General features: G+C 50.3%; 1 protein-coding gene across 1 annotated transcript; it reads left to right on the plus strand.

Moving 5' to 3' along the window:
* On the plus strand, positions 1 to 12,546 carry map3k9 (mitogen-activated protein kinase kinase kinase 9). The gene is made up of 11 exons (XM_030116158.1): positions 1 to 545; positions 1,748 to 2,161; positions 5,032 to 5,212; positions 8,080 to 8,228; positions 8,313 to 8,488; positions 8,550 to 8,790; positions 9,443 to 9,565; positions 9,650 to 9,791; positions 9,874 to 9,986; positions 10,155 to 10,874; positions 11,889 to 12,546. The coding sequence occupies exons 1-11, from the start codon at positions 179 to 181 to the stop codon at positions 12,350 to 12,352; spliced, it is 3,090 nt and encodes a 1,029-aa protein (XP_029972018.1). The 5' UTR covers positions 1 to 178; the 3' UTR covers positions 12,353 to 12,546.
* The last annotated feature ends 416 nt before the right edge of the window (positions 12,547 to 12,962 follow it).

Consider the following 12,962-nt stretch of genomic DNA (forward strand, 5'->3'; position numbering starts at 1 on the left):
GGTGCGGCAGCGGCCGCAGCAGGATGGAGCCTCCGGTTTCCTGCAGTGTTGCTTTTCCGGATTAGCCGCTACTTAAAGCGTGTTCTGTGCGCGAGCGGCGCGCGGAGCCGCCTGCAGCCGGCCCGCGTCAGGTGGATGCGCCTGCGGTGATCCAGGTCGCCCCTATGGATCCGCGTCCATGGATGTCTCCAAGCCCGCTTTGGACAGTAGTTTGAGTCCCAAGGCGGAAGAAGCAGAGGCAGATGTTTTCCGCTGGCCCGCCCCGGAGGACGGCGGCGGCGCGCCGGACGCGGGACCCGCCGCCCCGGGATTCTGGACCGCCGTCTTCGACTATGAAGCCACTGCGGAGGACGAGCTCAGCCTGCGCAGGGGCGACCTGGTGGAGGTCCTGTCCAAGGACTCCCTGGTGTCGGGGGACGAGGGCTGGTGGACCGGGATGATCGCGGACCGGGTCGGGATCTTCCCCTCCAACTACGTGAGCAGAGGGAGCCGCATCCCGGAGGACGGCGCGGAGCGGCGGCAGTACGCGGTGCCTCCTCTGCACCGTGAGTATCCCGTCCTGCTCCGGCGCTGCCGGCTGCTGCTCTATTGTTTGGTGCTGCGGGTGGAGGAGCCCGAGCCCGTGCCGTGCACGCGGGCAGTGCAGTGCTGTGTCATGGTGGGCGCAGCAGGACGGCGTCCTCTCAGCATCAGGACCGCTCTCCGTCCCAGACAGACAGCCAGCATCATGTCGCGTCATGCGCCCGGCCTCAGCGCTCACATTACAATGCACAGCGTGTCCTCTGCAGAAAGACGCACGGATCTGTCCTTCTCATGCAAAACTCTCACTAAACGCACCACAAACTGCTGTTATTGGTGGAGCGTGTCGCTCTTTTGCCCCGCAGAAAGAATATTCCTGGTTCATATTCAGGCCTGTCTGCTTGAAGTTGGCCTCATCCCCTAAACATGCATTTCATGTCAGTTGGTGATAATCAGCTGGGAGGATGAAGCCTCAGAACAAAGTACATTTGCTCCTCTTATTTTGGTCGTGTTTGCACACGTTTTGCACAAGTCCTGCTGCAGGTGCAGGAATAAAGAACGCGCAGGCCTCGGTTTGGGTTCCAAGTAAGCAGAATCTGAAGCCGTTCTGCAGCACTGCACTGTGCAGCTCGCAGCAGCAGGCTGCCTTCTGATGGACGTGATGCCTCAGCTGCAGCTGTGAAAGCCACTAATCTTACATCTGCATGTAAAGCAGGTCAGCGAAGCAGATGTTTTGAGGCGCTGAGAGCCAGACGCGGCCAGATTGCGTTGGGCGGATCGCTCCGGCTCCCCTGTCTTTGTTAGCCGCCTCGTTCTTTGTCGGCTTTCATCTTTTCGCACCGAGACAGCTGGCCTACTTTTACCCACCTGAAATATTCATCAAGGTCAGTCTGCTGAGCAGGAATCCAGCCTCGGCTCCCACAAACAAACCTTTTATTGAAACTCTCCATGTCTGCCGCCCCTTTCCTTCTTCCCTCTTCAACCGTCCGTGTCAGATTTTCGGGGCAGATGCCGACACTTGTGTAACCGAGAGACCCTTCTTGTATTTGGGGCATTGGGTGGCTTAGTGCCTTGATAAAGCATCCTCGAACTGAGTGACCGGGAGTTGATCCGAGATCCAAGAATTAAACTCCTGCAACCTCCAGACACTCGACCTCGAATGACCTTGAATGATTGTGAGCGTTGCTGGAGGCTGACTGAATGTGAATTTTCAATCTCTTCTTCTCAGTCTTGGAGATCGACTTCTCCGAGCTCACCCTGGAAGAGATCATCGGGGTCGGCGGCTTCGGGAAAGTGTACCGCGCGGTGTGGCGGGGCGCCGAGGTGGCGGTGAAGGCGGCGCGGCGGGACCCGGACGAGGACCCGGAGCAGACCCTGGAGAGCGTCCGGCAGGAGGCCAAGCTCTTCGCCATGCTCAGCCACCCCAACATCATGGCCCTGCTGGGCGTGTGTCTGCAGGAGCCCAACCTGTGCCTGGTCATGGAGTACGCCCGGGGCGGCCCGCTCAACCGGGCGCTGGCGGGGAAGCGCATCCCGCCGTGCACGCTGGTGGACTGGGCGGTGCAGATCGCCCGGGGCATGCACTACCTGCACAGCCAGGCCATCGTCCCCATCATCCACCGGGACCTCAAGTCCAGCAACAGTAAGATCCTCTCTCCTCCGCCACTGGATTCTGTAGAACAGATGCTTGAAAGTTACCAAGATTTAAAGTATTCACAGTCTCTGGATGTTTATTTGTTTTTTCTTGTAGTTTATTGAGTTAATAGAGGTCAGTCAGGACTCCAGTTCACTGACTTCAGACTCAGTTTTGTGATAAAGCGTATTGTGTCCTGCAGGGTAAAATCAATCATTTTGTTGTGCTTAGATGCAAAAGAGAAAGGTTGCTTCCACATTTCGCTGTGTGCAGAGAGGTTTTTAATGAGACGTTCTTACTGCAGCCTTCAAATAATAATGAATGAACCTCTGAAGAGTGATAAACAACATTACCAGTAAACCAACTCTCTTCATAAAGTGTGACTGTTTGCATGTAATTAAAAAAAAAAAAACGGAGCAGAAATGAAAAGGCGTCTGCACTGTTGTGGAGCGGTTGTAATCTTGCATTTTACCCAACTGGATCCCCTAAATCCCAAGCCTATTAGCGGGGATTTAGCCAACGCTCTAACGCTCTGCCCCATGCAGCCTCCCCATTGGAGGCTCCCGCCACGCGTGCCGCCGGCTCCCGGGCCGCCATTGGCCCGTCCGGCGGTGATCAGCTCAGGCGTTTCACTTCCAGTAGGTTGCTTTAAAGTGTTTAAAGTCACTGTGGAGAAGTTGCCTCTGAGGGGAAAACCCACGGCACGCCCGGCTCCACGCTTTAAATAGAAATGCATTTACGTTAAACGCAAAACACTCTCAGTGACTTCATCCAGTCTGTTTTTCTGATTAATTTTTGCATTCATCAGGTTCTTTTTAGCCGAGTTGCTGATTTGTCGCAGTTCGTCCCGTCATTAATCATCTTTTGTGACGTATTTTAGTTTAGGATTTTGTTCCATTTTGGTTTGACGGCGCTGATTCTATTCTGGTGTCAGATTCCTCCGCTTCTCTGGTTTCTTCCCACAAAACAATGTGTGTTTGAGCCAAAATCGGTGACTAAATCTCACTTCAGGCGTGAGTGTCTCTCTGTGATTGACCTCTGACCTCTCCATGTGTCTGCCTTGATGAGGCCAGATGAGGGGAAAAACAAGTTTAGACTTCTAAATCACAGAAATAGTTTTTGATGTTGAGGTTTCTGTTGAACTGATTCAAGCACTCGTTTGTTCTTTTCCCGTCTGTTCAGTTGTTCATGCATTATGTAGAAACCAAAGCTTTTTTTTTTTTAATACCTATCTAGGTTGCGTCGGGTCACAGAATCCCTGGCGAGTGTATTTCTGTCTGAGGCAGATCTTTGTGGGGTCTGGACTAATAAGTGGTTTCAGGAGTGAGAAGGGAGGCTCCGCCCGGTGACACATCGCTGTGGAAACACACACATTACTCAGCGCCGTCTGCAGAAAGCCCACGGTGCTTTCTTTTGCTCGGATCCACTGACTTCTGTAATCCAGGAGGGGTTTTTTTATCTTAAATTTGTCTCTTTTTTGGTTTTCTAACCCATGAAAAAAAAAACCTTAGTTGTATCATGTACATTGTTGTTATTTTTAAGAAAAATATCCAGTGAGAAGGGTTTTATAGCATCAGATTTTGGCTTGTTTCCAAGTAATTCTATAGACTTTATGGTTAAATCTGTTTCCTACTAATCAGCCAAGGTGTTGAATGATTATTACACCAGATAATCAGAAGGCAAAACGCACATGGAAGAAAAATCTTTTGGAGGAAACAAAAAAAAAAAAAAAATCACGCTATAGTCTTGATCAGGATTCATTGACTTTTCCAGGTTGGAGCGATATAAACACCTTCTGGTCATTTCTTTTGCTTTTCTCGTGTTTCTCTGTGGAGTTGTGAACCATGCTGTGGTGGTTTGAACCTTTCTGTGTGGAGTTTGCATGTTCTCCCTACGCATGCATGAGATACTTTTGATGACTTTCGTCTTTGAAAGACAAATATCATCTGTAATGCAATGATAAATTAATGCAGTCAAATTTTGCCTCAATTGTGAAACGAGAATAGGAAAATCAATATTTGAAAAAATGAGATATCCTAAAAAAAAATGGATGTGATTCTTATTTCTAGAGCACAGAATTCAAATCTATTGAAAACAAGTGAAGATTTTCTTGATAAACACACCTGAAGTGGAAAATGCTGCAGTTCGTCTCAGAACCTTCTGCGACTTTAAACCTGTTTTCACCATTTTAGCCTCATTTGGTACGACGCTTGTCCCCGAAGCTCTGCACGATGCGGAGCGTGCATGTGAAGAAGGATCAACCTGAAGGGGAATCAGGTGCATCTGTTTCACATCGTGCCTCCGCTGCCGCCGGTGTTTGTGGTTTTTCCTCTGCTGAAGCTGCCCGTGCGGCTTCAGCAGATGGGGGTTTGCTTCATGTGTGCCACAGCCTGCAGACACACCCGCTCGCTGGGCGAGGCGGCAGCAGATGGCCTGGCACCGAGGCGCTGGCTGGGGGAGAGAGCAGAGCGGCCGTGTGGTTTGGAGGAACCCTGCTTTGCTCGTGCCTGTTGGAAGCAGGTTGTTTTTCTAAGTGGCTGTTAGTCAGCGGTGTGTTGCAACAGGCGGTTTCAGTCGTTCAAGTGGACTGCTGGTGTTTCTTTTCTCCGCTCTTCAGTGTGAGTCGTGGCTCACTGTGTTTTTCTCTCTTTCTCTTCTCTCATCCCCGTAATCCTCTCATCACGGCCTCCCACCCACCACACCCTGTTTTGTCTGTTTATTTATCTTTTTGCTGCATTGTGTTGTATCGTGGGACTCCTGCTGTCGCCTTTCCAATCCTCCAAACCTTTTGTTTTTGAACCACTACCCACCGATCTGCACAACCCTCCCCCTCCTCCGCCCTTCCACACCCTCCTCACCATCCACCGTCCCACCTCCAGTCCTGATCCTCGAGAGGGTGGAGATGGAGGACCTCAGCAACAAGACCCTAAAGATCACAGACTTCGGTCTGGCTCGCGAGTGGCACCGCACCACCAAGATGAGCGCCGCCGGCACCTACGCCTGGATGGCCCCCGAGGTCATCCGCTCGTCCACGTTCTCCAAGGGTAGCGACGTCTGGAGGTGGGCAGAGGAGACGGGGGGACGGGGGGATGGGTAGAAAACACACCGATTTGAAAGCAGAGACACAGGAGTGAAAAAGTCGGATCGCCGTGCACGGCCAAACTGAAGGAGAAGGACGACAGTACAGCTCACCCTGTAGCCTTGAGAGAGAGGATGGAGTGTGTCTCATTCATTCACACGTCGAGCGCTTCTGAGTCTCTTAATCAGTCAGAGCACAATTTAATCAAACAGTGCACTTATGTTGAGATTGTTCTCCTTTTTTTAACAGTTGTTTGGTTTTTGTTTAAAAAAAAAAAAAAAAAAAAACCTCTAAATTTTACATTTAAAGGTTATTATGGCACTATTTTTCTGGTCCGGCCCACTTGAGATGAAACTGTGTTAGTTTGAAAACCCTGGACAGTTTCTCTGAGACTTATAATTTAATCTTACACACATTGCTTTTTTAACCATAAATTCTCCATAAAATGTCCAAAAACATGAAACAACTCCACTTCGGTTTCTCCACAAACGGCACTGAGCTCAAATCTTATCATGCTTTTCTATATTTTATGATTGTTCTCTTGATGTCTTAAAATGCATAATTCCATTTATTTGTGTTGCATTTTTATCAAAACCAGCTTCTCATTGCTAATAAATATGAAACACATTATTAGAAAAGGCATAAATAGAATAGAAATTTAAATTAAAGTTAAAACCTGAAAGTCATTTGTGAAGAACATTTTTATAAAAAATTTTTTAATAACTAACTGACTGGTTAAATAAGTCAACAATAAACTGTATAATAGTATTTTTTTTTCACATTCAGAACCAAAATTCAACAACTTCATGTGTCCAGAAAGCAATCACAGTTGGACAGCTGTGATTGCTTTCTGGACACATGAAGTTGTTGAATTTAAATTAAGAAAAAATGAAATAATTCAGAGAGAAACACTCTTAGTCTTACGTATGAGTAATGAAAGGAGGTCATTTTCTTTTCATGCCGTCTCATCCCTGTTTTCTTTCCTCTTTCTAACACTGTGCTCTGTCATCTTCACACATGCTGCAGCACTACCTCCCCTCCTTTGCTCCTCCTGGCTGCGCGTGGCGTCTCTTTAATCTAAAACTCAGTCGCATCGGTGTCTGAACCGAACGCTGAGGTTCTGCATTAAACCAGTAATGAGGGGAAGATAAACGAGCGGAGAGCAGGGAGGGAGTCGACCTGCTGTCGCTAATCGATGCCTCTGAGCTGCTGTGGAGTGAAGATTTGGTCAAAATGAATAGGAATAATTGCAGGGGCCTTTTTTTTTTTCTTTCACCATCATAACATTAGTGTTTGCCTTCCTTTTTGCTCCCAAAGTGGTGCTTTAATTGTAAAATACTGGAGACAATCGCAGACTTTTTTCTTGATTTTGCCAAATCTATGTTGCTCATTTGACCTGACAGCGGTCATAATGTTGTGGCTGACCGGTACAGTTTGATCCAGACGATCCGCTGCCTCTGTGTGATCCTTCAACCCGGCATCAGAGCAGAGCCGTTCATCCCGGTTCTTCCTTTGTGGGTTGTTTCCCGCCTCTCATCAGAGCGTCCTGGCGTTCAGTCACATCTCTTCACCACTGAACTCGTCTGTTGGCATTTTCTCAGTTTGACCTTTTCAGTCTCACCTTGGTATTTACATGAGTGGGGCGCAAAACGATGCCAGTCTAATCCCTTTTTTTATTTTTTTTTATTTTTTTTTGACATTTTGTTCCAATATTTGCTGAGCGCTGGCAGGCCTCCCTCAGATAACACCCTGCTTAGTATTCATGTACGAGGGTGTACCCAAAAAAAACCGGAATTTGATTATAACTTTTTATTTATGACATTTCAAAATAAAACACCACCGTCGCCTTCAAAATAATCCCCATCTGCATTCATGCAGCGCTCCAGCCGTGTCTCCCACTTCACCAATGCGTCGTCAGACCCGCGCGTAAAAGTGCCATTTTTTGCCGGCTGCGATTTTTCTGTCACCTCCTCCACATCTGCAAACCGCTGTCCCTTCAGCTCTTTCTTCAACTTGGGGAACAAGAAAAAGTCACTCGAGGCTACATCTGGCGAATCAGGCGGATGGGAGAGGAGATTCATCTTATTCTTCACCAGAAACTGCGTGACGCGCAGCGCCGTGTCCGCTGGCGCACTGTCGTGGTGGATCAACCGGGCTCCACTCCGCCACTCCGCGGGCCGCTTCCTCCTCACGGAGCCATCTGAGGACTTCCATGTAGTAGTCCTGGTTTACAGTCTGACCTGGAGGGACAAACTTGCTGTGGACGAGACCCTGGACAGCGGAAAAGCAGCTCAGCATTGTTTTCACGGCTGAGCGCACCCGACTCGCGGACATCTGGCCCTTTTTAAACCACCCGAACCACTCATGGACCTGATTCTTCGCCAGAGCATCATCCTTGTAGGCTTGCTGCAACAAGGTGAGTGTTTCTGCTGCTGTTTTTTCCCAGCAGAAAGCAGAATTTAATGTTTGCGCGCTGCTCTGTCTTCCCCGTCAATGTCGCCATTTTGGAAAAAATCGCAGACTGCCTCTGCACTCTGTTGCTATAAATAGCTCCTGACAGGCGTCAGTGTAACTCTCGGAGCTCAAATTTCTCACAGATGTGCACGAGGCTTACCTGCAGCACATCTGACGGCCAGAAGTCGGAACTCATTATTATTATTGTTTTCTGACCAAATTCCGGTTTTTTTTGGGTACCCCCTCGTATTCGTCTGAAGGGTGTTAGATGGTGTTGCAGGTGTTTCTGCTCTTCTCTCTGGAGAATCTTCTCACAGCAGTTTATCCGCGGTGTGTGTGTGTGTGTTTACCGGTCCACTGAGCTCTGGCTCGCTCTGTGTTTGAACCCTCAAAGTTACGGCGTGCTGCTGTGGGAGCTGCTGACCGGAGAGGTCCCGTTTCGAGGCATCGACGGCCTGGCCGTGGCCTACGGCGTCGCCATGAACAAACTGGCCCTGCCCATTCCTTCAACCTGCCCCGAGCCTTTCGCACGCCTCATGGAGGGTGAGGAAAGAACAGAACAGAGGGTTTTATTGTTTTCTGGATGCATTTGGAGAGCCTGAGAGTGTGTTTTATGTCGCACCGCAGACTGCTGGAGCTCGGACCCCCACTGCCGGCCGCACTTCACCACCGTGTTGGACCATCTGACGGCCATCGAGGAGTCGGGCTTCTTCGAGATGCCGGCCGAGTCTTTCCACTCTCTGCAGGACGACTGGAAACTGGAGATCCAGGAAATGTTTGATCAGCTGAGGACCAAGGAGAAGGTAAGACGGAGGCTCTGGCGTCCTCTCGGTCAGTTTTTGAATCCGAGTGTTTTTTCTCCAGGAGCTGCGGTCGTGGGAGGAAGAGCTGACCCGCGCCGCGCTGCAGCAGAAGTGTCAGGAGGAGGCGTTGAGGAGGCGCGAGCAGGAGCTGGCGGAGCGGGAGATCCACATCCTGGAGCGCGAGCTCAACATCATCATCCACCAGCTGTACCGGGAGAAGCCGCACGTGGAGAGCAGGCAGGGCAAGTTTCGCCGCAGCCGCCTTAAGCTCAAGGATGGGAACAGGATCAGCCTGCCTTCAGGTACTTCAGGCTCTCGTATCTGATATTGTTTGCTGATTGCGATGTCTGTGTATTCAAAATATTGTGTTTTACAACACAGCTTTAAATCATTATACCATTTATGTATTTCAGTTTCCTGTAACTTGGATCAGTGTCAGATCGTTATGGAATTAGAAGGAAATGAGCTCCCCAGACAGCTTTAGCTCTTTTCTTTGAATATCGTCAGAGGTGTGCTGCCAAAACAACAATTCCTACGATATTTACTGGGAATTACAGTGTTTTATTGAGAGTCGCAGACGCAGCACAATATCGAAGTCTGAGCTGCAGCAGTGAAAGAACCAGGCCTCAGTCATTAAGCAGCATCAGCATCAAATCGCCACAGATCACTGTGAAAGACGGCATACTGGTGAAATTTCTCATTATTTATATAAAAAAAAAAAATCAAGTCATTTTCTTTGAGAAGTTACACATTTTCTTCATGCATCCTTTTTTCTTTACAGTGAAACAAATCAAAACATATGGGGTTGTTCAAAAATTCATATTTAAAGTTTATTATGTTGTCCAATCGGACCGTGTGAGTTTTTGTTTCCTGCTTGGTGTTTTTTTTATCAGAACCAACATGTTCAGTTCATGTACTTTTCTTTTTTGTTGTTAAATATGTACATCCTCTCAGATTTCCAGCACAAAATCACGGTGCAGGCGTCTCCCTCTCACGACCGGCGGAGGAGTTTGCTGAGCAGCGGTTCGAGTCCTCCGACCAGCCCGCCGATGCTGCCTCGCCTCAGAGCCATCCAGCGTAAGCGCCCGTGCGGACAGCGGGGGGGGGATTCGGGCGTCGACGTTCACTCGGCGTGGGTTTTGACGGCGTGTCGTTTGGCAGTGACTCCGGCGGACGGCTGCGCGGTCTGGGGGCGCGGTGCGGGCTTCCAGCAGGACGAGGAGGAGTGCGAGAGGAAGGGCTCCAGGAAGAAGGGCCGGTCGCGCGGGTGCGGCCCCTACAGGGAGCACAGCGCCGACGCCAGGTGACGCGGCCGCAGATCGAACCCGTCTCCAGTCGCTGTGTGATTACCCAGTGAAACAGGTGTGATGTCTCCCCGTCTGCAGTGTGAAGCCCCCCCACGAGGGCAGCAGGCAGCGCTCCTGCAGCGCCCCCAACCTCCGCAGATCCCCCAGACACAGCCCCGCCGTGCCCGGAGTGCCCAGCCTGGTGGAGATGGGTGAGCAGCTCTCCTCCCACTGCACTCTGGGAAACTGACAGATGTGCAGCTTGCAGCTGCTGTGGGGAAAAGATTGCGCTCGCTCAGCAAAACAGATTTAGAAAGCTGGAGCTGAAGTTATTGTTGCACAGTGACCTTAAATTGCTTCGTTTTTTTGTGTTTTCTCAGAAAATGAAGATTGCTGCTTTACCACGGAGCCGGGAGCCGCTCCCGGACAGTCCTACCTCTGCATTCCCTTCCACAAGGATGCTACCGCCGCCGCCGCCGAGGCGGAGGGGGAGGAGTACTGCATCAGCAGCCAGGTGCCCGGGACCCCCCCCTGCAGGAAGAGCCCGGGGGGGGGCCGGCGCTCCGAGCTGGTGCTGCTGGGCTGCGGGGCGCTGCTGGCGGCGGTCGGCCTGGGCTACAACCTCCTGGCCTTGGCTCAGCCGGAGGAGAACATCAAGCCGCGGTGGGACGGCTTCTTCCACAAAGCGGGGGGCCAGAGACGCGCCTGCAGCCCCCCCACGCGCAGACTGTTCCGGCGGGAGAGCCCGCTGAAGCCCCAGCCGCCCCCCCTGCCCTCCTCCTACACGCTGCTGTCCCTGTCGTCGGTGTCCGACTGTAACTCCACTCGCTCGCTGCTGCGCTCCGACAGCGAGGAGCTGCTGGTGTGCCGGCCCGCCACCCCCCCGGCCAAACCCCCTCCCGCCCCGGTCAACCCGCTGGTCAACACTTACCTGGAGAGCTTCAAGCGTAACCCCCGCCAGTCCCTCACGCCCACACACGTGCCCTCGGCCCCCGCCTCGTCCCGGAGCCTCCGCCGGACCCCGTCGGACGGAGCCATCAAGAAGAGCTGCCCCCCCAGTCTGGAGCCGCTGCCGGAGAAAGCCCCCCTGGAGAACATAGGTGAGTGCAGAGTGTTGCTGTAGCAGGAAACTCGGCCCGTGCGCCTTGAGGCTGTTTTGTTTTCGAGGATGTTTCTGCACTGGTGTTGCAGCTTTTACATTCTTCTTGTTATGATGTGGCTTGTTCCATCATTATTTGCTTCCTGTATCCATTTGTGTCTGTTGCATTTGTTTTTTAACATTTGTAGCCATTTGACTTGTGTTCATTTATTTTTTGGCTTTCTGCTCATGTTGTTGGGGGAGGTTTTCACTGGTGTCAGGTTTTTGGTATCAGTGTTGAACCTTTTGCATTCATATATCCAGCTTGTGGCTTGTGCATGTGTGGCTTTTGCATCATTCTTCTTGTGTAGTTTTAGCATTGGTGGTTTCTTACTTTCTTCTCAAGGCTTTTTTTCATTCATTGTTGTGACTTCTGCATTGATCTTGTGTTTTTTGCATCGGTCTTGGGGCTTTTCATTCGTCGTCTCTCGTTTGCAGTCACTTATCTGGGTTGTGTATTTGTCTTCAGGCTTGTGAATTCATAGTTTGACGTTTCCATTCTTGTGGGGGTTTTTTTTGCATTGGTGTCACAGCTTTTGCTCTCTTTATGTTTTTCGGCATCCATGTTGTTCTCTTTTCATTCATTTATTTGGTTTGCGTATTTGTCTGGTGACTGTTGTATGTGCGCGTGGATTTTGCGTTCATCATCGTGGCTTTCGTATCATTTATCCTGCGTTTTTTGCATTTCTGTTGTCTTGAAAAATCATTTTGTGCTTCTGCATTCATGTTGGACCCTCTGTATTATTAAACTTTTGCATTTCTCTACTTTTTAAATCCATTTGTTCATCTCGTGGCTATTTTAGTGCATGTGGCTTTTGCATTCATAGTTATTGTATTCATATTGCTCGGATTTTGGCATTGTTCTGCATTTATTAGCTTGTGTATTTGTCTTGCATGCTTGTTTTGCCTTTTTCAACACATTCATTCCTGATGTTTAAGTTTATAGTTGTTTTCTTTCTGTTCATTTTCATTTCAGCTGCGACGGGCGTCTTCAGAGGTTTGAAGGAAGACTGCTCTGAGGTCCCCCGTCTCCCGGATCCCAATGTGGTCTTCCCCCCGACGCCTCGCCGCCGCTGTGCCCCGGAGCGCCCCAAAACGCTGGACTTTGTGGCCCGGCCTCGGCCCTCCCCTCGGGCGCGCTCCGACGTGTTCTGGGCCGAGACGAGGCCCAGGGGCAACGGACAGGTCCTGGGGAGCGGCGAGTCCCCGGCCAACACCTCCAGCACAGAGACTCCGCCCACTGTGGAGTTTGGGAGAGACCCGGCGGTGCCGCCGACCCCCCTGGAGGCCCCCACGCCCTACTCGCCCCACAGGAACCAGAACCTGCTGGACCAGCAGGACGAGGGTCAGTGTCGGGACGGCACGCTGCCCCTCTGCAGGCCCGAGAGCAGCTTCCCCAAAGACTCGCCCTACCGCTACAAGCCGGGCTTCTGGTCCTGACTCGGCAGGGTCCAACACACCGAGGTGACCGGACCCGGACCCAGACCCGGATTATCACAACGGGGTCACTTCATATTTCTGAAATGAATCTGGGATCAGTTCAGTGAATCACTGAATGGTCACTGAATCACATTTACTGTGAATGTTTCACTTTTCTTTCTCTTATTTGTTTGTAAATCTTTGAATTTGGTATCCAAGCAAAAAAAGAAAATTGCCACGACATTAGGAGACGAGTTTGACCAGACACTCATTTATCTTTCATTTTAATACTTGAAAAGTGGCTTCATGGCAGAATGGCATTACCACTCACACAGCTTTACACTGTTTCTTTGAGTTAAAGATTGTGCACTTTGGGAAAGCGTCATGAATGTAGCGCACAAAGGTTTCTTTTTTTATTATCGTCTGAAAATTTGTAATTTCTCTGTGGAAGAGTTCCATGTTTCACTCTGATCACCAGGCACTGTTTCTGCAGAGTAATATCTCAGTAATGTGGGATTCTCTGCATGATGTGAGCACTGCTTTTGTATTGGCAACCCACCATCTTGAATTGGTGTCAGGAGAATAATGCCTGACGCCATATCGAGCCCCCGTGCAGTGGACTGTACCACCA

The sequence above is a fragment of the Salarias fasciatus genome, chromosome 19 (genome assembly GCF_902148845.1).
Source record: "Salarias fasciatus chromosome 19, fSalaFa1.1, whole genome shotgun sequence".
NCBI classification, from domain to species: Eukaryota; Metazoa; Chordata; class Actinopteri; order Blenniiformes; family Blenniidae; genus Salarias; species Salarias fasciatus.